This window comes from Zophobas morio, unplaced genomic scaffold, assembly GCF_036711695.1.
Source record: "Zophobas morio isolate AGI-343-1 ecotype UQ-CSIRO unplaced genomic scaffold, CSIRO_AGI_Zmor_V1 ptg000030l, whole genome shotgun sequence".
Taxonomy (NCBI): Eukaryota; Metazoa; Arthropoda; class Insecta; order Coleoptera; family Tenebrionidae; genus Zophobas; species Zophobas morio.
In genome coordinates, this window is record NW_026972135.1 from 14035127 (window position 1) to 14061277 (window position 26151).

The 26151-nt window shown below is 34.6% G+C and overlaps 3 protein-coding genes across 3 annotated transcripts; 1 reads left to right on the plus strand and 2 right to left on the minus strand.

Annotated features, from left to right (window-relative positions):
- Nucleotides 1–14233: 14233 nt before the first annotated feature.
- LOC135138158 (juvenile hormone esterase-like) lies at nucleotides 14234–16481 on the minus strand. The gene is made up of 10 exons (XM_064068049.1): nucleotides 16372–16481; nucleotides 16185–16319; nucleotides 15996–16139; nucleotides 15793–15943; nucleotides 15562–15747; nucleotides 15305–15510; nucleotides 15074–15254; nucleotides 14848–15020; nucleotides 14519–14793; nucleotides 14234–14461 (listed from the first exon to the last, which is right to left on the minus strand). Exons 1-10 carry the CDS (start codon nucleotides 16414–16416, stop codon nucleotides 14269–14271), a joined length of 1689 nt encoding a protein of 562 aa, XP_063924119.1. The 5' UTR covers nucleotides 16417–16481; the 3' UTR covers nucleotides 14234–14268.
- Nucleotides 16482–20431: 3950 nt separating this feature from the next.
- On the plus strand, nucleotides 20432–22679 carry LOC135138156 (juvenile hormone esterase-like). The gene is made up of 10 exons (XM_064068047.1): nucleotides 20432–20495; nucleotides 20552–20689; nucleotides 20741–20887; nucleotides 20938–21088; nucleotides 21143–21328; nucleotides 21382–21587; nucleotides 21642–21822; nucleotides 21884–22056; nucleotides 22105–22376; nucleotides 22434–22679. Exons 1-10 carry the CDS (start codon nucleotides 20433–20435, stop codon nucleotides 22624–22626), a joined length of 1710 nt encoding a protein of 569 aa, XP_063924117.1. The 5' UTR covers nucleotide 20432; the 3' UTR covers nucleotides 22627–22679.
- A 972-nt stretch (nucleotides 22680–23651) lies between these two features.
- On the minus strand, nucleotides 23652–25922 carry LOC135138157 (juvenile hormone esterase-like). The gene is made up of 10 exons (XM_064068048.1): nucleotides 25800–25922; nucleotides 25613–25750; nucleotides 25420–25566; nucleotides 25213–25366; nucleotides 24978–25163; nucleotides 24719–24924; nucleotides 24484–24664; nucleotides 24264–24436; nucleotides 23952–24217; nucleotides 23652–23898 (listed from the first exon to the last, which is right to left on the minus strand). Exons 1-10 carry the CDS (start codon nucleotides 25851–25853, stop codon nucleotides 23706–23708), a joined length of 1698 nt encoding a protein of 565 aa, XP_063924118.1. The 5' UTR covers nucleotides 25854–25922; the 3' UTR covers nucleotides 23652–23705.
- Nucleotides 25923–26151: the final 229 nt, after the last annotated feature.

Genomic DNA, 26151 nt, shown 5'->3' on the forward strand with positions numbered 1-26151 from the left:
ACCCGCCCATGGATCCTCAGTCACCCATGGACACTAATAATTATTATAATTAATAATTTATGGTCAAAAACAGTTACTAGGATACGTATTTTCCTAATCTTGTCAATGTGACAAACATTTAGAGAGAAATTGAAAATCCTCCTCCCTAATGGCGTACGGAATTTCATCGGCCCAAATGTGGATGTTGAACACCTTCCCTCGTGTAACCGACCTCATCAGTTGATGGTATAAGATATACAAAATTTGCTTGTTCGTTTATTTTTCTATTAACCCACTCACAAAAGTTGTGCCTACGTGGTAAGTCTGTTAGTTTCAATAAATGAACTTCCTGGTCCTGAAAGGGGTACATTTGTTCTCTGAGTATTCTCCAAATACTACTCTCCGATACATCACACTAGACAGTGATAACGTGCTAGTGCCTGGTCGAACTTCGCCACTCTTCAAAACAGCCTCTTCAATATTAGCAATTCTATTACAACGTAACTTACCCCAATCCTGAGATCCAGGTTTAAAAGATCCATACTCTCGAAAATGCTGCAACGTTCTTAAAACTGCGCACATTTGGCAGACGACGATTTGGGAGGTTTTCTGAAAAAATTCGTTGGGCGCGAGTGCCGTTTCTCCGAGCTTCACCGTACGTTAAAACGATTTCGGTGCATTCCAGATTTGAAAACAAAGCCATTTCAACACATTTCGTCTATAAATTAGAAATCTGTGCCAAACAAACTTTAAAGAGCCAACGTTTAATAACATTGACATAAAAATAATTGTCAGTGTCAAAACGGTTGCTACGATACCTTCTTCATTGTTGTAGTGTTGCTATTATTTAAGTTATTATTTAAGGTAAACATAGACGGCTCGTGAATATATGGGTGGGAAAATTCGAAATTCGACTTGAGTTTTTGAAAAAATGCTAGATAAAAAAGTTGTTCCGTTTCACGAGTTCTGTTACTGGTTAAAATCAATGTACTTATTTCTGAGACACCCTGTATATAGCTTTAGGCCCTCTATTTACTACAGAATTTTCGTACCACGTTCTGGCTTTATTTAGGTCTTTACTTAGCACATTTGAAAATTCGCGGTGTGTCTCAAAGTCATCAGATTTATTTGAAAGTTTGTATTCGCACCACAATTTTCTTTTATTTTTGATTTTGGAAAAAAGGTCGCTTGTAACCCAGGGTTTAGCGTTGTTTTTTCAATAGAATTTGACTTTGGTGTTAGGGTCGGTCAATCTTTAATTATTATTTTTCCTAAAGCTTTCTGCAACAATTAATTTTGCGAAATGTTCAAAATTTCCATAGATAAAATTCAAACCGTTTCGTAAGTTCAGTAACGTAGGTATTTGTTTTTGTTTTTTATTAATAAACCATTCAATAAAGCAGTTATTATTGTTTAATATGATGCCTACTTGTCATAAGCCGCGATTTTCTTTTATTAGCTATTACGAATTATTTCTCGAATTACATATAATTTCGTCCACAATAATAACTGAACTTTTCCAGTAATATCCAGCCCAAGAAAGAAAATGCGTATTTATGTGAACTATCAAACTATTGATCAAACATTTATCCCCAGTTCTTGTTAACACGCATAAATAATTCAAAACAAAATAATAGCTTCATAATTGTCATTGATTTAACAATTTAAGAAAAATTTTGAACAAGCGTAGGTAATTCCAGACAACGCATTATCTTTAAAAGATGTTAAAACGTTTAAAGTTTATTTGTGCTTTCGGAATGGTGTTAGGAATTACACCATTAGTAAGAGAACCCCATTATAAAGTTTACGTTTCAAAAGTCTATTCTTTACTTGTTATAACCGGTCTGAGTATTGCGTTGCCCTTTTCTCTCTGCTACAAACAAACGGAATTCGCAGCAATGGTAAATGTTCGTCTGGTAATTGCAGCTTTAATGACTGCTAGTCTATATGCTTTCAACTGTTTATCGATTTTGTCTTTACCTTTCTCGATGCGAATAAAGTGGCAACATTTATTTAACAATCTGATAAAACTCGAAGCAAGTATACCAAACAAGTCAACCAAAGTTAAACAGTACTACTTCGTTTTTTTCTTCGTGAACGCGTTTTTTTGGACTGTTACAATCTCGGACTTATGGATTTGGTACGACATTGTCGGCTGGGAATATATCCAACAATATCTAATGGATGGAGTACAAACGTACTTCGTTTTAATTTATAGCTTGGTACTACACGCTCTTATAAGAAGTCTAGCTGGGTACTACGACAACTTACGCCATCTCTTAGAAAACAGGATAAGTCAGTGGAAAAAACACATTCACATGGTTCCTGATGACAGTTCCGCATTTTTGGTACACAATCAACATTTATTCGCTCTCTTAAAGGACACAGTAGACGTTTTTAATGACATTTTCGGCTGGCCTATTCTTTTAGTGCTTGTGTACACTGGCTTGCTGGTGATTGATTATTTGGACTACACTTTTAAAAATTACGATGGACTTGACAACAACGACTTTTACAAAGTAGCAACTTCTAATGTTTTCCTGGTTTTTCTTTTTTTCGTATGTACACATTTATAAAAATAATGTGTTATTTAATTTCTATTTTAGATGAATATATTGTCACTCATCTGGATGTGCGATTCAGTTTTGCAACAGTCTGAAAAAACGTTGAAATTGTGTTTTCAGTTGCGTGCTATTCCAGCGGCAAAAGCAGAAATGTTTATTAGCATCGTCTACAATAATCGTCCGAGATTTTCAGTTGCACGATTTTTTGATCTTGATAGAACTACTATTTGCAGTGTTCTGAGCACTATAACTACGTTTCTTATTGTTATGTTTCAGTTTAAAGGGGCATAAGGGTAGATTATAGTTAAAATTTAGTACTGATAAAATGTTTTGCTGGCCACAAATATTTGTTGTACCAATAAATAATTAGCTAACATTTATTCATTTTTTTAACTGCATGGTATAAAATATTTTAAGACAAGACCATATTTATGGGTCTCATAATTCGCTCCACTTGTATCGAATTACCACTTTTTATTATTCATTTGTCATTCAGTAAAAAAGCATCCTGCGTTTACAAATCGATACTAATATTAGGTCTAGCAGACATAGCAACAAAGAGCAGAAAATGTTAAGATTCTTAAAATGTGTTTGTTATTTTGGCAAATTTTTGGGGATAACCCCTTTTTTTGAAAACTCTAGATGGCTAATTATTGCTTCTAAAATATATGCTCTGCTACTTATTACCATCTTTACATTAGGAACTGTTTTGCAACTAATTTACAAACGAGAGTTTTACACACATATGATACCTATCAAAGTGGTGGTGGATATTTTAATCGATTTGTCGCTGTATTCTTTTAGTGTTGTTGCACTGATTTCAGTTACATTTTTCCACGACAGGAAGTGGAAAAAAATCATAAAATGTTTCGAAGAAATTGAAAATATCTTAACTATAAATCCAACAAATGAAGTTCCATATTATCTTGCTATTGCTGTGATGATTATTGGAATTTGGCTGATCGTATTTTCAGATGTGTATTCATTCTATAAGAATGGTAACGATGGATATATTCAAAAGTTTGGAATATGTGTATGGCAGCTATTTGGACTACTTTACTATTACATCATTTTATTTCTCTTTACGAAATTGTTTCTAATTTATTATAAAAATTTGCGAACAGAGTTAAAGAAACAGATCAACATATTTCGAAATAGTGCAACTGTGGATGTTTTTTCTAATGTTCAATACACATGGAACGCTCTAAGAACTGCTACTGATCATTTTAGTCACAGTTTTGGATGGTCACTTCTGTTCAGTTTTTTATACGTTAGCTTAATACTAATCAATTATTTGGAGTCTGCTTTCAAAAGCAACGATGAGTTGAACGTCGTTTTAACAAGGATATTATTCGTGTTGTTATTTCTGGTATAACTATGTTAGTTCTAACACACTTTATTTTAATTTCTGTGTTTTTAGATTTGTTCAGTTATTTTTATCTTCATGTGTGATTTTGTTCTTCAAGAAACTCAAAAATCGTTTCGAATGGTAGTTAAATTACAGGAAGAAGTAACGACCGGAAACAAAGTAATTGAGAAACTACTTTATGGTTTTTCTAATAATTTTCCAAAATTTAATGTTGCGAGATTTTTTTGTATTAACAGATCAGCAATATTTGGTCTTTTGAGTAATGTAATTACTTTTGTAATCGTTATCTTGCAATTTGAAGGGTGATGATCTTCTTATTATTTTAGTAGGTAGTTACTTATTACTCTGTAAGTTTTGTTTAATAATTTTTTTAAGTACACAAAAAATTGCATTTAAACTCTATTAATTTCTCAGCAATAATTACAGGAAAGACAAAAAAATCGAATTCGTGCTACCAGTAACTTTCCATCGAGTCTCATTCGTCATCCATAAAAAACATCCTGTGTTTATTGATCAGTGTAAATCACAGCTACTAGATACCACAACAAGTAGGTAGACAATGCTTAGATTTCTGAAAGTTTTGTGCTACTTTGGCAAATTTTTGGCGATAACGCCTCCTTATCAAGAATCTAAACTTCAAATGGTGACATACAAACTTTATTCATCTTGTCTTCTAGTAGTGTTTACCGCTGGCATGGCTGTTCAAACAATTTACAAACATTCAGACTACGAATGTATAATACCGATAAAAGTAGTTGTGGCCATTGGAATGGATTTATTGTTGTATCTTCACAGCACCTCCGTGCTGCTGTCTTTTTCATTTTTTCAGAACCAAAAATGGAAGAAAATGCTGGGTTGTTTTGAAGAAATCGAAAACATTTTACTTATAAACTCCATCAATGCGACACCTTATTGCATAGGTTTTACAGTAGCTACCGTTTGCTATTGGGGCGTAATTGGTTTAGACATTTGCAATTATTATAATGGTGACAGTAATACGTACTTTCTGACCTGGGGAATGTATATTTTTCAGGCATTTAGTTTACTGTATTACCACTTTATTTTGTTTGTTGTTACCAAAATGTTTCTAACTTACTACAAAACTCTACGATTTGAGTTAAAACGGAAAATCATTGTTTTCAAAAATAATGCTTCTTTGTCTAGTGGAGAAAATACGTCGTTGTTTGCCAACGTTCGATACGTCTGCAGTTGTTTAAAATTGGCGAATAACTATTTTAACGACGTTTTTGGATGGTCGCTGCTTTTTAGTTTCGTACACGTTGTTTTAATAACGATACATTACCTGGAAACAACTTTGAGAAGACATTCTGTTAATATAATAGTGGAGGAGGTCGCATACATTTTGTTATTCTCAGTATTTTTGAATACCTGAAGTAGTAGACATATTTTTGATATTTGTTTTGTAGTTCTGCTCAGTCGGCTTCATTTTGATGTGTGATTTCGTTCTTCAAGAAGCTGAAAGTTCTTGTCGAATGGTGGTCAAACTGCAAGAAGAAGTGACGTGCGACCATCACGAAATAGAAAAATTGGTTTTCGTTTTTACTCAGAATGTTCCTGAATTTTGTGTGGCTAGGTTTTTTTGTGTGAGCAGGTCAACAATTTTTGGCCTCCTAAGTACAGTTATCACTTTCGTAATTGTAATATTACAATTTGAAAATTAGTTAATATTCTCATACTTAGGTTTACATTTTTTTGACTGGCTTGTGAAAGTGTTCTATTTTGAATAAAAATCAGATTGGTAAACATGTTTATCGGTTTGAGGATGTAAAAATCTTTAACATTCACAAAGGTTGGTTTGTAATGCACCTTATAACTTTACCTGTAATGTAAAATGACATATTGGTATTGTAATATTTTTATAATACAAGAAAATAAACTTTTTGACAAAAATTTATTATCAAAATTATGAGTAATACAAAAAAAACTACTAATTTTACTTTCTAGAATCGTAATTAATAGGAAGAGAACGCATGTCAATATACGGGAACTGCAATTATTAAACTTTGTGAAACGTCAATTTGAATTTTTTTTTTGGGTCAGCAGGTCAACAACTTTTGGTCCTTTAATACAGTTATTAATTAGGTACTTTTGTAATATATTGTGATAGCCCAAACATCCCGCCTTAAATTGACAGTTGAAAAAGTTTGAAAAGCCCGTGAAAAATTCAAAAATTTGGTCTTCGCTGTCATCTTCTAACAAAATGGAACCTACGTTGTGTGTTTTTGTTTGTGGCGGAATGCGTTCAGATGCAAATGGTGGACTCCAAGGTTGGAAAAGTATCGTTAAATAAAACACAAAATATAGGGAAGACACAAAATGTTTCATTTCTCCCCTAACAAAAAAAAAAAAAAAGCTGCGACCAAGTTGTGCCCGCTGAAGACAATGCAAATACTTAAATATTACAAGTTTAATAAAACAAAGCAAAATCTGAAATGAAGTAACTAGATGCAAGTACACAAGTTATTACGGACGTGTGGCTGCAAATTTAAATTATAGCAGGCAGCAAGAGAACAAAATTTTTAATGAAAAACTATGCAGGGGGAGCGGCACCGGATCTCTATAAAAGTGTGGCGATCAAATTATCTCAATTTCATTCTAGAACACAGCAAAATTATCCATAGGGTGCGTTGTAGCACGAACGGAGTTTGGGGCCCCTGTTCGTGGCTGTTCTCCTACCCATGACGGTGATTCTATCTATCACAAGCACTGCGCACATCTCCATCACGAACATGCCGTACGAGCAGGTCGTTACGATCACGAAGCCGACAGCGTCACGTCATCTCGACCGCCCCTGGCTTCTATTCCAACCTGCGTCTTTTATATAGATTGACTGGAAACCGCGCCCTTCGCTTCTGCCATGTATTTCAGTGTTATAAATGGATCATTTAAACCTGTTTACAATGAATACAAAAAGTATTACTCAAAGCTTTTATTAGAAAAAAAGAAACTTCTTAATGACCAACTCATAAACAGTTCCAAAAATAAATCAAAAACTATGTGGAATATAATTAACACTAATATAAAAAATAAAAAAGACACTCACGAATTTACAAAACTTGTCACTGATAATAATGAAACTATAAATGATCCTCAACTAGCGGCTGAAATTTTTAATAATTATTTTTTATCGATAGGAAGCAATGTAAATATTTCGAACGACTATCCATTAAAAATCAGAAGAATACCTGAATCCCTTTTATTATTGCCTGTCACAGAAGCCGAAGTCGAGATAGCAATTCGAAATTTAAAGCCGAAATATTCGTCCGGATATGATCAAATTTCAAGTGTAACAATTAAAAAAATTGCACACTTTATTATAGATCCACTAAAGTATATAATAAATAGGTCATTTGAACAAGGTATTTTTCCAAGCAAATTAAAAATCTCTATCATTAAGCCCCTTTATAAAACAGGTTGCCATTTTTCAGTGGAAAGTTATAGACCAATTAGTTTGATCAGTTCTTTTGCGAAAATTTTTGAGAAAATTATCTATGAGAGGCTTATATCTTTCTTTAGTGCAAAAAATATCTTGTCAAATAGTCAGCATGGATTTAGGACAAAGCTTTCTACTATCACAGCAATTTTTCAATTCATAACAAATGTATACGGCATTATTGACACAAGTAAGGTTGGTTTAGGTGTTTTTTTGGACTTATCAAAAGCTTTTGATAATGTCAACCATAAACTGTTATTAAACAAATTGGAAAACTACGGTGTAAGAGGTAATGTACACAACTTACTTGATTCGTATTTAAGAGATAGAATACAAAAAGTTAATATTGCAAAAAACGGACATGAATACTTATCTAATGAAAAAAAGATTGCTTCTGGTGTTCCGCAGGGAAGTATACTCGGTCCGTTATTATTTCTCGTATACATCAATGACCTATCGTATAATCTAAAAAAAACTGATTCACATACAATAAATTATGCAGATGACACTAGTCAACAAAATTTAAAAGATCTATCCGAAAAACTAAATTTCTTACTTCCAGAATTTCGAACTTGGTTTCATACAAATGGTCTAAAACTCAACGAAAATAAAACACATTTAATGCTGTTCCATCACATTAATAACAACAATAATTATGTCAAAAAGGTAGTACTTGACAAGACCACGCTAAATCTCGAGCCACACGTAAATTTTCTAGGGGTCGAAATTGACGAAAATTTAACATGGATCTATCATTTTGAGAGTACCTTATAACAAAAAAACTTAGTACTGTGTGTTACATGCTTAGGGAACTGAAAAAAGTAGTCAACCTCGAAACTCTATTAAGTTGTTATTACGGTCATTTCTTTTCTATCCTTAAGTATGGTATCATGTTCTGGGGAAATTCTGATAACAATCAAGTGTTTGTTATGCAAAAAAGAGCGATGAGAATAATAGCAGGTTTAAAAATGACGGATTCGTGTAGGGGTGTATTCAAAAAATACAATATATTAACGAAAACCGGGTTATATATTTACGAATGTCTATGTTTTCATCAACAACATAAAAACTATTTTCAAAAAGCTTTAATCAGCGAAAGTTGCACAAGAAAAACGGAGATCTACCGTTATCCACGTCATAGAACAACACTGTTTGAAAACAGCTGTTACTACCAATCCCTCAAATTATATAATTCGTTACCTCAGAACTATAGAGCAATGCAGTTAAGTGTTTTCAAAAAGCAAGTAAAACATAAATTGGTAAAAGCTGAATTATACACACTAAAAGAATTCTCACGAATCATATTCATTTGAAATATTAGTTTTTATGTATATGTGTATCATGTTCTATAATTTTTGTGTTTGTGACTAGATTATATAAATTTTATCAAATTTTATTGTACATGTCTCCACTTTTCAATGACGAATATCAAACACGTTTGTATGTCCCTGATATTAATATATATTATTATTATTATTATTATTATTATTATCCTCAATTCCATTTAAAAGAGCAATAAACAACATTTAAATTCGCCATACACTCTCGTGAAGTTTTAAGCAGCAAAGAATTCTTATCTGAGATTAAGATTGGACATCAGACAATTTATATGGAAGTAAACTAGCAAAGATTTATAAAAACAAAAGATCTGGTGTGAAATAAAACTTGTGCATACAAAGGTATTTCGTTATGTTAGTAACTGCAGAATTGCAGAACCTGAAAATTTAAGTACAGTTTAAATTATACAGCAAAGAAAATTACTGAGGCTAAAATTGTGAGATAGAGAAAATTGTATGAAGTGAAAAATTGCAAAGCTAACAGAATCACATGAGTTTAATATTTTATATCCCTTTGAGTTATTTCAATAAATTTTAAAAGTGAAGTTATTCCTCTGCATTATGGACCATCGTTTACATTCCCCTAAACAAACCCAAAAAAAAAACATAGCAGGCAATATGGCAATTCAAAATGGCGACGGACGAATACGTCGTTCCAAAAAAATATGCGTCAAAAATTTGTCTCCCACAACTGTGATTCATCCTATGGTGTTGTGCAAATAATAGTCTAAATCAAAGGAATAAAATGCACATCCCACATGACCTAAGATTTTACAGTTCAAACCTGTGCTCGGTTTGAAAATACTCTTTCAACATGGCCACTGCCCGAACAAAGAATTTACCTGTTGTTAAATTATGCCACACTTTATCAACGATTCAAACAAATAATTTACATTGCGTTAATTGATGCCTTGATCCAAGTGACTGGTTAACACATGATAAATAAGCACAAAATGTATCCAAAATTGCGAGAATTAGATCTCAGTGATATAATTTTCAACGTTGCGAGAAAAAAAAATGTCTCGGTGATGTGATGATGATAACGAAAAATTTATAATTTCCCGCACTTCAGTCAACGATATTATGAATTCTACCGTACTTTCACGGTCTTTTCCTAGAGTGGGGCAACGTTAGATTGATTTAACTGCCGTAAATGAACTATTAGCAATCTTGTGTGAAAAATTAAGAAGCGTTATTATGTAACACTTAAGTATAAGCATCCAGAAACCTAAGTGAATTTCATGAAAACTCCTACAAGTGCATATCTAAACAAATCCCTGATTGTAAAATTGTGTTTGAACTAGTTAACGATTAAACTCCTAACATGAACTGCGAATTTACAAACAATATAACAAATTTACAAGACGTGTTAGTCACGGTCGAAAATTCGCATGTTTCCGATTAGAAAAGCCGTAAGGATTAGCTACGCGTGGCGTCGTCGTCGTTACGTTTAATTGTCGTTAAACAGAGGCTTCCTCCCTTTAATTAACAACCAAACCAACTCAACTTCACCTAGCTAACCCACCACATGGTTTCGCTCACACCTCCCAACACACAGTTCTCACCTCTCTACCAAGCAGCCACTTTCTACCAACCCTCTAACTAAAAATTTCAAGCAGAACTACCAACTACCAAAAAACGAATTAAACATGGTGGCCTATGTATAACGATTTTCTTGATTAAATTTTTTCAAATTGATTCAAATTATTCAAATGCGATTTCGCCCCGCTGTTAAATTTTTTTCAGCGCTAAATTTTAATTTAAATTCGGTCACCACAATATAATCTCACAATTTGACAATTAAATACAGCGCGTGAGTTTATTAATTATTTAGACCAATAGAGGCTGTGGATGTTAAATTGACATATTGTAATTGTCTTTGATATATTCAGCCTTGTTGGCATTTGACAGACACGTCAAAATTTCCAATTTTTTGAAAATAAAAGTGCGAATTTTCGCGCGTCGGAAATCGTGATGCGTACCGCGAGAGCCGGGGTTAAATTCGCGATCGCCGCGCCATCGCGGCGGAAGAGGATTCTGGCCTGAAGTCTTCGCAAGAGAAGAAGTGCTGTGGCTGTGTTCAGTTTTTGGATAGTGGGCAGTTCAATCTTCTGACCAGCGTAAGTACTCTTTTGGGTCGTCTGCCCGTTTGCCTAACGGTTGTACCGCCACCGTTCAAGGTCGCCGTTCCCAAATCCAGGAGGAGCTCGTTCTGAGGAAAGTCGCCAACCAGGAGAACGACCGTGTCGGACGTTTAATTCTTTTCGGTTGTTTGTGTTTGTAAAACCGATCTGTAATTCTTTAAGTTGTTTAGCCGTAAGACTTATTATTTTAGCCGTGTAGCTGATGGCAAGGAATAAACCCTATTTATTGTGCAAAATATTCCTGGCCGTTTTATTTTATTATCTAGTTTTCACGAACGCTCTCCACTTGAGATCAGTGTCTCTGGCTTGAAAGCAATCCCGGCGCTCCCTCCCCCGGAGAGAGCTGGCGTCTGAGCGACCGCCGCTCTTGACCGAAGGCGCCACCCCCGGCGGCGTGACGGTCGCCGCATAAGCTTAGGTTGGCCAGACGTGTTTGTTTATATTAGCGACACTAGTCGGCCCAAGGCTTGGCACCCAGGTACGCCGCCACCACACGTTATTGGCATGATTCTGGACCGTCCGTCCGTCCCACCCGGAATTTGGTAGCAATGGCTTTCTCTGTGGAACATAAAATATTCATGCTTGAGTGCTACTTCCAAAATTAAGTTGCCATTGAGGGTCAATGGGATTATAACAGTGGTGCTGTTTTACAAGAATTCTAACAAAAATGTCCAACACTTAATCGTTGCTGAGTTTTACAACGTTGTTAGAAACACTATGCAAGTATTTCGTAAAACAGGTAGTGTCCACCACAATAAAGGTGCTAGACGATCAACACTGTGTACCAATGAAGTCATTGAAGATGTTGAAGAACGCATGAAAAATATTCCATCAACTTTACTGAAGCATATGTTGCAAGAAGTTGGAATTTTCGTGGGCACATGCAATAAAATTGTGAAAAAACTCCACCTTTTCCCGTACAAACTTCATGCCGATCACGAACTTCTGCTGGCTGATTTTAGTAGACGTATTGCAGATGGTTTTTTGTACATTTCAATGATAACTTGCTGGATTTAACATTCTTTTCTTGATTTCATCTCTTCGGTACTGAGTTTGTATCAGTTTAAATCACAATTATGAGATTTTGTTTTCTAGGTTATGTTAACTCTCAAAATATGAGATGTTGGAGTGCTGAAAATCCACATGTCTTTGGTGAAACACGACTCCATCTTGTTAAAATTGGTACATGGTGCGCAATGTCTCGCAGACGTATCATCGGACCTTCCTTTGACGAAACTCTAACAACACAAAGATATCGCAACAATATCCTAACTGCTTTTGTTCAGGAGTTACAGGATGATGAACTCCAAGACGATTTTTTTCAACCTGACGGTGCCAAGGAACATACAACAGTAAACAATTTGAATTTTTTACGTGAATTCTTTGATGATAGAGTGATGTTTACAATTAAGTCCTGAGTACCACCCAGGGTAACCAGACTTAACCCCTCTGGATTACTTCTTGTTCGGTCATCTAAAAAAGCACTACTTTTAAAAATCCCATTCACACCATAGAAGACCTGAAAGACAGAATTACCGAAGAGTGTAGTCGCATTACTCCTTCTACACTACAAAATGTGTTTGATAACATGAAAACTGCTGTCAATTTATGTATGCAGGAGAACGGATACCATTTCCAACAGTTTTATTCCCAAATCTTCAGAAGTTATTGCCTTTCACTAGATTTTCTTGTTTATAACAAGCAACAGCTAACCTTCGTTTGTAAATAGATTTATGTCAGTATGCAACCAATATTACACATGTGTTTGTTTAATTACATATTCCGAAAAGTATCCGAAACCGAGAAACATACATCAAAATCGCACAGCATTCTTTGATCTAAATAATTAATGCAGACACGGTATTTTAGAATTAAAGAATGAAAAAATTTTGCCGACACATTTTTTCAATTTTAAGATTATTTTTTCAAAGTTTGTAGTGTCGGACGAGTCGGAGTGGCAGCAGTAAAATATGTGGGAAACTTACTGTGCATTCGAATGCCGTTTCATTGACCTTTCGACTTACATCAACACGCACTGAAAAAACACAATAATAAATCAAAATTATTCATGCACGTGTACTTAAAGGTTCGTATCTTGACAAATATCTGCTTAAATATGCTTTTTGTCCATTATTGGTTTTTGTGGTAAATATGTATTAAGCTCATTTATTTATCATTAAATAATTTCCTCTTGTTAAAACCACGATCAATAGTAATATCCCACAATAAACGAACCAGTTTAGCACAATATGTTACGCCTACTTAGACATGTTTGTTTTTTTGGTAAATTTCTAGGTATAACGCCATCTCTTCAGCAGTTTAATTTTGAGCCTTCAGTATCAAAAATTTACTCCCTGTTACTGATAGTCTTCTTCACATCTGCAGTCGCTGTTTCACTGTTTTACAAAACTTACGAGTACGCCCAGTACTTACCCATTAAATTTATAGTGTTCGTTTGCACAGATTTTTCTTTATACTTTTGTAATATACTTTTGTTAGTGGCAGTTCCATTTTGTAAACGCAAACAATGGAAACAAATGATAAAAAACTGTGTACAGATCGAAAAAAATTTAACCATAAATGCGACTAATTCTGTAACATGTCGTGCAATTTTTCTTGTTACAGTTGTTCTCTACTGGATAATTACAATTTCGGATATGTATCTCTGGTGTCAACAGCATGACAAAGACTATGTACAAAAATATGTCATCGATAATGTACAGTACCATTCCTTATTATTTTTCTACTTACTTTTATTTATCCTTTTGAGGATGTTTGTGGTGTACTATAAAACTTTACGTCATGAATTTGCGTTAAAAATTTGGCAGTTCAAGAACACCACTTCCACGGTTATTGAAAAGTTTTCCACGTTTTCCAATGTTCAGTACATTTGGAGCACTCTACAAAACACGATAGACACCTTCAATGATATTTTTAGTTGGTCTATTTTTTTGAGTATTTTACACATCAGTTTGCTTACGATCGGCTACCTAGATTATGCTTTGACGACAGTTGATGAAGCCAAATTTGTAGTTACAAGCGTGTCGTTTGCTGCTTTATTTTTTGTAATATCGACAAACTGTGTCAAAATTGATTACACTCTAACAGTTTTGTTTTAGATTTGCATTATAATTTTGACACTGATGTGTGACATGGTTTTGAAGGAAGCAACCAAAAGCGTTAGAATGGCCATCAAACTGGAAGAAGAATTTTTTAAAGACAACCCAGAAATTGACAAGCTGGTTTTCGTTATCAAAAGCAACGTTCCAGAATTCTGTATTGCTAGGTTTTTTTGTATTGACAGGGGGACCATATTTCGTATTTCGAGCAACATTATTACTTTCATCATTGTAATGCTACAATTTAAAAATTAATATACACAAAACTACAAATGAATCTTTAATCAACATCTGAACCATAATCAAAAAGTGTCAAAATCGGTGTAATCTAAAGCTCCGTAAAGTGTTGCCCAACCTTCGTAATACTTTTGTTTTGGATGGTTTTGAACTTCCAGATCGCTATTAATGTCCAAGTAAAAAAAGTCGCCTTCATCTGTTTTGAGTTGCGGCCAAGTGACATTTTGCAGTATGGATTGTGGTTCTGGAGTGGGGTTTCTAGAATTTTTAGTTGAATTAAAAAATAAAGTCGCAATTTATGTATGGTATACGTACTGATATTTTGCAAAATTGGTCCAGATCGTGATCAATCTTTCTCTTGTTAATAGATCATCTTCAGGATATTTTGTCGTATCGGTACAGTCTGACCCACCACAAAACAAATACTTCAGTTCCTCAGTATGTCCTACATTGTCAGCACCATCATAGTGTGCATCAATCCCGCCTATTATTCCATCGTACGAAAACTGATAAAAAAATGTTGGTGCGATACTTGAAAATAGTTCTGCATGCTTGATCATAGCTCTCGTAAGAGTATTGTCACTGGAATACTATCAAACATATTTAATACATTGTGATTCTAGTATACAAAATTGAAAACGTACTCTTATCAGTGCACCTAAATGGTCCTCAAAGGGTTCACCATCCGTGTAAATTTCCCTTATCAAAGTTCCTTCTTGACCACGTTCCTCATTATCCATGATTTCCATGTCGTTGGGCACTATTACACTTAAATCTGCATCTATGCTTATGGCAACACTTTTCACCATCTCTGGATCTATGCAAAACAAATTAAAACTTACTGAGACGACAATCACAACTTTCTGGTACCGTCTTTTCCGAGAAGACTTTCCTCAGAGGTGAACCCCATCATTGTAGGTATAGGCAAAATGTTTCCAGCAGAAAGCAGTCCATACATTTTTCTTGTGACAATAGCGTCTGGATTCTTAACTTCAATAACAGGAGCCCACATGCTGCCTTGATCCACGAATCCTTCCCATGGTTGGCTTACCTAAATATATAACAATATAAATTGTATCAATTTATTTACAACGAAATTACCTTATTGCTATATTGTTCAACAGCTGCTTTTATTTCATCAGCAGTTGAATTTAGCAACAATTGAAGTAGCGCTTCTGAATCCTGATTGGTTTCAAAACTAGGGTCTATTGCCGCACCAACACCAAATGCTATATTTCTAGAATCTCGTTGGTACATTCCTGGACTCAAAAAGGTACCACTTTCCAAAATAGCACCCTGGAATAAACCTAAAATTGATACTTTAGTGGTCATTTTGTTTTCGTCGGTGATAACTCAACCTAACGAATTTTGATTTAGTAAATGATAAGCACAAGAACCTCCACCGGCACTTTGTCCGAAAATAGTCACTTTGTTTGGGTCACCTCCAAACAGTGCTATATTGTTGTTAATCCATTGAAGGGCTAGCAGTTGATCTTTCAGACCGTTATTTCCAGGAATTACTTCGTCTTGCGTTGATATAAAACCTAAATGATCATTATAATTCGGTTCAGGTTTGAGTTAATACGCACCAAAAGGTCCTACTCGGTAATTCATGGCAACTAAAATCACTCCATGGTTCATAAAAAGGTCTGCTTTATATTCAGCAGCAGTTCCCACCCTGTAGGCACCACCAAAGATATATGCCATCACCGCTAGAGGTTCGCTACTATTGAGAGAAATCTTAAATCAACTCTAATAATAATTTACGAAAAAAAAATGACTGAGAAATTACTGTTGGCAAAAATACGTTTAGGTAAAGACAGTCTTCGGATGCTGATACTCCCGGAACAGGCCCAGAACCACCAATTTGAATGCACATCACGTCAAGAGTAGTTGTATTGAGAACACCGTCCCAGTTTTCAGGTGGTTGAGGTGACTAAATTGTCAGTGAAGTTAAAATATAAATGGAAATTTTGCTTACTTTAAATCGCAAGTCTCCAACTGGAGGAGCTGCAAACGGAATTTTTTCGAAAGCGTAATACTGCACACCTTCGGATGTAATATCTTCACGTCCCAGAATTTGGCCGTTAGGGAGTTGTACTATTGGTTCTTGGCTCTATAAAAAATTTTTGTTAGTTGATGTAGCTAATTCTGGGGTTAATATTTACCGTGATTTGCGCTAAAAGCGCTAGAAGAGATATTTGTTTGTACATTTTGGAGTTAGCTGAAAAATATAGTGACTGCAGATGTACAACAATCCGATAAAAAGCTACATAATCTGTTTTACAATAACTTGTTGAAAAACTCCAAAGCTAGTTTATATAATAGGTGATAAAATTTGACGCAGTGACTCATTAGGTACTTAAGTATCATGTTAACTAATGGCTACAAAATTTCTTTCCGATATCTAATTTCAAATCAGCGTCTCTTCAAAAGAAACTTGCATCAGTAGATACTGTCTTGGAAAATTTATTAACTAATTTAGACATTGATAACTGCATATCTGGCGACGTGCCGTCGTAGATATTTAATTTGGACTACATCTTGATAAAATTCGTCCTTCGCTCGATTATAACCAAAAAAAAATACTACGTTTGTAAAATATTACTCATCGAACAAACAATAAAAAAATATTTGCATCATGCTGTGAATCAACAACTGGAGATAAAGCATTTCCAGTGGATAAATAAAAGGTACTTTAGAAATAATTACTTTTATATTTAGAGTTCATCAGGTATATGAAAAATACCGCGAACTGCCACTTAATTATTATCTGTTTTATAATCTCAATAGCTTGTAAAATCTGCCTGAAACAAAATTTATATAACAGAGAATAACTTGTTAATAACAATAAATTCGAGTTTAGGGTTAATCGTATAAACCAGAAAAACTTATACACTGATTTTGGGAAAATCTACAACAGTTACTTTGCTATTTAAATAATTGTTGTATTCTAAATGTTAATTCTAAACGCGTTATAGAAACTCACTTATTCGGTTTTAACTATTTTGTGCTGGATAGTCTTCCTTAAGTTATTATTTACTTTTCATAACTTCTCATTTGAGAAGAAATAGTACGTTGATAGTATTTAGAATTAAATGTAAGTATTCGTCCATTTTTTCGAATGCTTGAGAAAAAAATTCAGAAAATCAATCATTGCACGAGGGCAGATTCGGTAAGAAAATCGCATACGGCAGAGAACACATTTACACTATCTCGATTTAGACAATTTCATTCAAGTTAATGTATTAAGATGTAATAAAAATATTCTTAGCAACAAATTTTAAGTTATAATAATTATGTGTTTCATGTTAATAAATAATATTTCTGTACTTATGATGCACAATAAAAAAATGCATAATAGGTTGAAAAAATTTCCCATTATTGTCTCGGTTAGTTAGTAAGGGAACAAAATTTTCAGGAAGATTTTGTATTTCTATGGTATAGTAATGAATTCTGCCCTCTTATTGGCCAGTATTTGGTGCCGTACTATTTTCAGTTACATTAATTTCATCCTGGATTCGAAACTACGAGCATACTTATGCGTTATCTCACAGCGACGTGTGTACCAATCTCACCTTATTTTCATTTTGACCGTATTTAGTGTGTCTCTCTTGCGTTTATTGCATACGTTCAGAACAAAACATTGAGAGTAATCATCATTATATTGATTTGTATGGTTAGTTGCCTAATTGTTTCTATTTTAAAAGACTTTCACTACACTCTTTTAACACACGACAGACTTCTTCTACAAGGGACTGCATGTTTTTACTTCCCGAGCGTAAGATAAGTATTGCACTAGGGTCCACTGGACGACTGGCTACTTTCAAGTTTTCTCGACATTTCATTACTCATTGAGTACGAAAAAAACCCCCCTTTTCGTAAAAAATCATAATTTTTTTCAAATCTAACCACGGTATTACAAATATAAATCGAAACTGTGTCGTTATTTCTTGATGCCAATGGAGTCGACATAGCTTCCAGCCACTGTTGATGACCAGTCATCATTTAGAAAACCCACCTCGGTGTTAGCCAATATTGTCGTTGAAATCCTGCGAAAGCACTGGCCGGTAGATACATTACGATTATCTAAATTTATACAAGTAGCAATTATTTGGGGTAAACCACCAAATGTGTTTAAACCAATGATTTAATTGTGACATTTGGCCGTTTTCGCTACGTTTTTTGAGTGGAATTTTCGGTCTATTTTCAGAATGTAATATCTCCGTTATTAACAGACCTATGGTTTTGAAATTTTAAATATATGTTGTCCATTGCTTTCTTTATATAACGCAGGGGCAATTTTATTAAAAACAGTTTGTGATCATATTTTTCTTTTAATTTTAGTGAAATTTTTACATACCGTATTTTTAAAAATCAATATCTCAATTTTTAAAAGAAATTTTAAAACACTGTTTTTAACACCATTTTCAGTCTACAAAATTCCAGAAATCATACCAGATATATCGTCGATTTTTTTGTGTTAGAAAGGATACACAGTAAAAAAAAAGTTGTGTCATAGAAGTTGCAAACTTTTATTTTTACTATATCTGAGTCTTAACAAATAAAGGCAAAAATAGACCTACTATGATTCCTAAAGTTTTATAAGCTGACAACAGTGGTGACAACCCCGTTCCAAAATTTACATAAATAACTGAAATATTGATTTTTTTAAAACACGTGATGCAAAAATTTCAACAAAATTTAAAAAATATGTGATAATAAATTAAAAAATTGCCCTAGCAGTTATGTAGTGAAAGAGTAGCGACTCTTCTTAAATAAATTCTTTTAGCTGCTGCAGATTTTCATTCGTCAACGCTGCTTGTATATATTTTTTTAATTGCTACCAAGTCCATTTCATCATCACCGACCACTGTAAAAGTTCTTATCGTTGAAGTTTTGGTGTCGAGAATTTTGACAGTTAAAACTGACTTTCTTTCAATATTACTTTCCTGTAGCTTAGACCAAGAGTTCGAAACAATAAGCCTTCTGTTTCCGTCTGTCTGTAGTCTGTCTATCTGTCTGATTGTCTGTCTATACGTCTGTTTGTCGATCTGTCCGTCTGTAGGCCTGTTTGCCTGTCCGTCTATCCGTCTATCTGTCTGTCTGTCCATCTGTCCGTCTGTCTGTCTACCTGTCTGTCTATCTGTCCGTTTATTCGTCTGTCTGTCTGTTTATCTGTCTGTCCCTCTGTCTGTCTGTCTGTCCGTCTAACCATCTGCCTGTCTGTCTGTCCGTCTGTCTATCCGTATGTCTGTCTATCTGTCTGATTGTCTGTTTATCCATCTGTCCGTTTGTCTGTCTGTCTGTTTGCCTGTCTGTCTAGCTGTCGGTCGGTCCCTCCATCCGTTATTTTATTTTAAATTAATTTTAACTTTTTAACTATCATAGAAAAGTTCTATAATATAATTTCTATAACAGTAAAAGTACTCATAAAATATGTTTTTTAATGTAATAATTTTAACATACTAATTTTAACATACCGTATGAACGTACTTATGGGTTTCTATAAAAATATATATTTTTTTATTTCAGTGATTTTAATCGTAGCTTTTAGGGGACACGATGACGACTCATGCGAATTTGATATTGATCTACAAGATTTATTAAATCAATTGTGAGACGAAATAACAATAATTTCATATCTAAGACGTGCTGCAGCATACTTTGCTTGATAAAACTCGTACTTCACTACATGACAATAAAAAAGATTTACAACTTTTTTTGGAATTGTACTTATCAAGCAAAACAATAATAAATGATTAATTAAAAGGTGATCAAACTTTTCCAATGGATCAGTGCAAAGCACTTGAGAAAACACCGTAGTAGATATAATTAAAGCATTCAATAAGCGGATGAAATAAACCATACTGGATTTTTTTTATTGCTATGCATTATTACTAAAATTAAGCAAAACCAAAATAGATAATTCATTTAAAATTAAACAAATATCTTTTGTCTTTTATCAATTGTAACATAAATTAGCGGGAATTTTTTTTAGGTAGCCAAATACAATTAACTGGTGATAATCTTTCTGCATTACGGTGCATTTTTTAAATAGGTATTCGTTGTCTTTACTAATAAATGCGCAGCACGAATTTTTCACTTCGGAAATGAAGATTCGTGACTAACAATTACTTTTTCAATATGGATTAAACCACTTGAAATTTCAACATATATACTTAAGTGTGTCGAGAGTGTATTCATAACCTGTATGTTTTCGTACAACATGAAGCTTCAGATAATAATGATAATAATTTTTCTTATAGTTTCTATTTTTGTTGAACAGAATGTAAACAAGAAATAATATTCTAATTAGACCCAAAAGTAATCAAAATGTTATTTTAGAACTCCGAAGATCCTGTAATCAAACTACCTAATGGACTAATAGTTGGTCGACAAGATGTCACAGCTGAAGACACTGCATACTACGCATTTGAAAAAGTTCCATATGCGGCTCCTCCAGTTGGAAACCTTCGATTCAAAGTAGACATTTTTTTTCTCATATTTCTAGTAATCTGTCGATATAAATTTCAGGCACCACAACCAGTTGAAGATTGGGATGGTACTCTAAATACAACTTATCTAGATGTATCATGCTACCAGCTTGGTGATCAAGTATTTCTGCCTCCCATGTTAGAAGAATCTGAAGACTGCCTTTTTTTGAATGTGTACACACCAAAGGTATAATACGTCAGGCGCAATTATTTCAAAATTAAATTTAGAATTTTAAGCTTCCCAACAACGAAACTGAAAATTTGTTGCCCGTGATGGTCCACATCTACGGTGGTGGCTTTATTATGGGTTCCAGTGTTACTACTCCAGACCTTTTTGTTGATAAAGATGTGATTTTAGTTAGTTTTAACTACAGAGTGGGAATTTTCGGTACTCCTATACCCCTACACTATAATACACTAAAAAAATTAACACAAATTTCAGGTTTTCTGTCTACGCAAGACGAAGTTATACCCGGAAATAACGGTTTGAAAGATCAGTTACAAGCCATAAAATGGGTTAACCAAAATATCCATCTTTTCGGAGGAGATCCTAATAAAGTTACCATTTTTGGTGGAAGTGCCGGTGCATCTTCGTGTGCTCATCACACACTTAACCAAAACTCCTTAGGTTCAAGAATGACTTTTTTCAATAATATATGAACGTCATTTTAAATTTTCCAGGTTTATTTCAAGGAGTAATTTTATCCAGCGGAACGTTCTTGTGTACTGGTATGTTTCAAAGGAACTCCAGACAAATCGCTTTTGGTACTGCAGCTGTCTTAAATTCGACTTTCGAAACAAACCAAGACTCCCAGGCACTATTAGAACTTTTTTTGAGTCTTGATCCTGAAGAATTGAATCAGGCGGCATCTCAATATTCTACTTCCGTAAGACAATGTCTCCACTTTGATTTTCAGTTTTAAATACCTACTAATATACAGATAACGAATCCCTGGGATGGTTTCTTGGAGGTAGGAAGTATATTCGCTCCTGTAATAGAACCTAAAAATCCAGATGCGTACATAACCAGAAAAATGTTTGGCCTTCTTGAAGCTGGTAGTGTGGTACCGGTACCGATCTTCATGGGTTATAATTCAGAAGAAAAAATTGCCATGGGAATGGGTTTGTACACATTTTGTTTTTAAAATATACAGCTACCTATGAAAAATTTGGGCGTTTGTAGACGAAGAATCACTCAGAAGTCTTGCAGAGACCCTTGATGAAAACTTAGACTATCTGGTACCTGCCGACATGGAAATTACAGACATTGATAATCGCACCCATATGGGTAGTTTAATCAGAGATATATACACAGGCGGTGAACCATTCAGTGAAAATTTAGGAGACGCCATACGAGTACATTTTCACTAATACATAAAACATTTCCTGATCCACAATTTTCAGCTTTCTAGTGACACTTTTCTTACGAGATCTATGGGAAAACATGCTGAACTTTACTCAGAGTTTGCCACGACATATTTTTATCAATTTTCGTATGAAGGAAGTTTTGGGATGCAATTTCCTCACTACAATGGCACTGGAAGCGTCGGACATGGAGCAGAAGTAGATTATTTGTTTTGCTCTGGCACTAGTTGCAATGATCCCAGTTACCTGGAAGAAGATCTTCTAGAAAGGCAGAGACTGATTACGCTCTTTACTAACTTTGCAAAGTATCAGTGAGTAGTTCATAGGGATGGAAGGTTGCGTTAATGAAATTTCGTATTTTAAAACAGAAATCCGACCCCAGAGCCTGTGGATTTACTTCAAAATGTTACGTGGACTCCGGTGTCGACAACTAACGGCGACTTTTTCTACCTAGACATTGGCGAAAACTTCAAGGTTAAAAATCACCCAAAAGGTGAAGCTTATGCCAAGTGGATAGAACTATATGATAGTTTAGGTTATGATGACTTTGACACTTACTGAACAATGATTACATTTATGAAACCTGTAAAGTAAAATAAAGAAATTACAACATATTTATTAATTTGATTTCACCTGGGACCTATAGTACATACAGTTACAAGAATTTGCAGTTGAGTTGGTTAATTGGCAGTTGCTTGAAGCAAGAACAGTACCTTGGATTGTGATTACATATTTCACTTCGTCTTAACGTACATACAAAATTTGACAACACTCGGTCCAGTAGTTTGGGAGATTAAATTAAGTTTTATATTTTTGCTGATTTTCATTGAGAATTAAAAGTCAAATATTAACTGTTTCGGTTTTAGAAATTTAGTATAAAAATATTTAGACAGAATTTGCCTGTAGTCAAACAGCAGTTTCGAAAATTATTTGTCTGATAAAATCGACACAGATGGCGGACAGATGGCAGACGACAGACAGACGGAAACGGGAGACTTATTGTTTCATACTCTAGGAGTTATGATTATGAAAAGTCCAGAAAACATGGACCTTATTACAACACTTTCTTAGCTGACGCTTCGGAAGCTCTTTCTATATCGTGTAAATGGGGATCTTCCCAAACTAAGGTAAAAGGTTTTCGGACCATGATATCCATAATTTCTCTAATAACTAATCGCATAAACCAGAGATTAGTAAAATGAATAACACCAATAAAACTTAATTTGTTATCAAAATGAGGACCCAAAACAGGCAAGCTAGTTTTATTTCCAGAAAAGCGTAATCATAAGTAAACACTGAAAGGAGGGTACCCAAAGCTGACCCCTGTGGTACATCCTAAACATGAATATAAGGATATGAATTGAAACCAACATACTCAACAACTTTTGAACACTTGTCCCAATGGTGATGGAACGATAAATCGATATGTCAGAGCGATTTCCAGAATTAAAGATTGATGAAACCTGTTAAAGTTTCTAAGTCTGGAAGGCTGCATGATTTTCAACCAAATATATGTTTAAGTTGCTCTCGTAATAAGCCTTCATCGCATAGGTGTTGCTTTCAGTATATGCTAATATAAGAGTATAATCCTTATAATTAGTATTTTTATTTAGTAATAAACAAATTCCAGTTTCAATTTCTTAAAAAGTGTCAAAGTCATCATAGTCTATACTGTCATACAATTCCAACCACTTCAAATACGCTTCACCTTTCGGATGATTGGCAACCTCAAGATCTGCATCAATATTAAGATAAAAGAAGTCTCCAGTGTCTGTAGAAACTGGAGTCCATGTAATATTTTGCAACAGTTCCACTGGTTCCGGCGTCGGATTTCTTTTAAAAAAATATATATAAATAAACCGACCACACACAAATGTCAAACTCACTGATATTTAGCAAAATTTGTCCACAAGGTGATCATTCTTTCTCTTTCCAACAAATCTGCTTCATCTGCATCAGTACAGCTGGTACCACTGCAGAACAAGTACTGCATTTCTCCCCCATGAGATACTCCAGTGGTACCATCACCGTCTCTTGGTCCAGGACCTAAACTACCTTGGTATGAAAATTCGTAGAAGTATGTTGCAGCGGACTGGGAGAAAAGCTCAGCGTGTTTACCCATCGACCTCGATAAGAAATTGTCGCTAGAAAACTAGGAATTTATGATTAGTGTGTCAGTACCGATTGAAATAGTATACTCGGACGGTGTCCCCCAAATGATCACCAAAAGGTTCTCCACCGGTGTATATTTCTCTTATTTTGCTTCCCATTTCAGTACGACTATCTAAATCGGTAATTTGCATATCAGCCGGTACTAGGTAGTCCAAATTTTCGTCTAGTATTGCTGCAATTGTGGCTACTTCATCTTGACCTACAATAAACGTCAGCACGAAACACAAAACTCAAATTTACACTAACTTCCTGCCATTCCAAGTTTTTCTTCTGAGTTATATCCCAAAATAATGGGCACAGGTACCACATTGCCCGCTTTAATCAATCCATACATTTTCTTAGTTATAAACGCATCTGGATTTTTTGCCTCAATCACAGGTGCAAAGACGCTTCCTACTTCTAAGAAGTTGTCCCAACTGTTGGTAATCTAGTTCAGAGATATTTAAAAACAATTAAAAATTCGTTTGTTGAAGGTACTTACAGCAGTAGTGTGCTCAGTTGCTGCTGCGTTTAAGTCATCAGCACTCACACTTCGCAACAATTCTAACAGTGCTTGTGAGTCCTCGCTTGTTTCAAAAGTGGAATCTATAATGGCTCCGGTTCCAAAAGCTATTGACCTTGAATTTCGTTGGAACATGCCGGTGCACAAAGAGGTACCACTTTCCATTATAGCTCCTTGGAATAAACCTATAAATGATGAAAGAGTAGTTAATTGGGTTGGTGGTTTTGGAATAATCAACCTAAAGCGTTTTGGTTTAATGTAAGATGAGCCACAGAACCTGCACCAGCACTTTGTCCAAAAATGGTAACTCTTTCGGGATCACCACCAAATAGATGAATATTTTGGTTGGTCCATTTTAAGGCTTGCAGTTGATCTTTTAGACCGTTATTTCCAGGAATGATGTCATCTTGAGTCGAGATGAAACCTGTGTATGATTATCATATATAGCGCGTAAGTACCAAAGCAGTACTTACCAAATACACCCAGCCTGTAGTTAATCGTAACTAATATGACATCTTTGTTGATGAAAAGATCAGGTGGGTTGTTGCCGGCTGATCCACCAACAAAACCACCCCCGTGAATAAAAAGCATTACAGGTAATAGTTCTTCGTCTTCAGGAGAAGGAAGCTAGGGTAAGCAACAATTCATTGTTTGCGATAAGTTTGTCTGTCAAAAAGTACCTTTGGGGTGAAAACGTTGAGAAAGAGGCAGTCTTCCGACTGACCTAGTTGAGGAGGCATTTTCATACGGTTATTAAGTTGATAACAAGATATGTCCAAGTTGGTGGTATTAAGTATTCCATCCCAGTTTTCGACAGGTTGAGGAGGCTAAACATTTGCTTTTACTATTATATTTTTCAATCAACATTCATACTTGGAAGCGCAAGTCCCCAACAGGAGGAGCCGCGTATGGAATTTTTTCAAAAGCATAATATGTTTTGCTTTCAGCTGTTACATCTTCGCGTCCCACAATTTCTCCGTTAGGTAACTCGACTAGAGGATCTTCCAATTTCTGAAATTAGTTTTTTTTGTAAGTTAGTTTTTTTGTTGATCATACTCACCGAAAGATGAATTTGGCCAAATGTTAGAATGAGCAGTAAAAGTAGCTTGTTCATTTTGATTTTTAAACAAGGTTAACCTGTTTAAGCATATATCAACCGGCGACATCTGATATTGCAGTATCAGTAAGAACTGGCGCTACTACTAATTCTAAAATTAGCTGGTTACGTGAACGGAATCTCGTAATTTTAAAAACTTGTTGACAATTAAAAGCAGATAAACAATAGTACGAATTGTAGTACGTGATGGAGAAATACAACAGTCAAGATAATATTACAATTTATATTGTTGAATTTTGGTCTAGATAAACAAATAAATAAAACAAATCAAGACTCAAGATCTTGAACGAGTTTA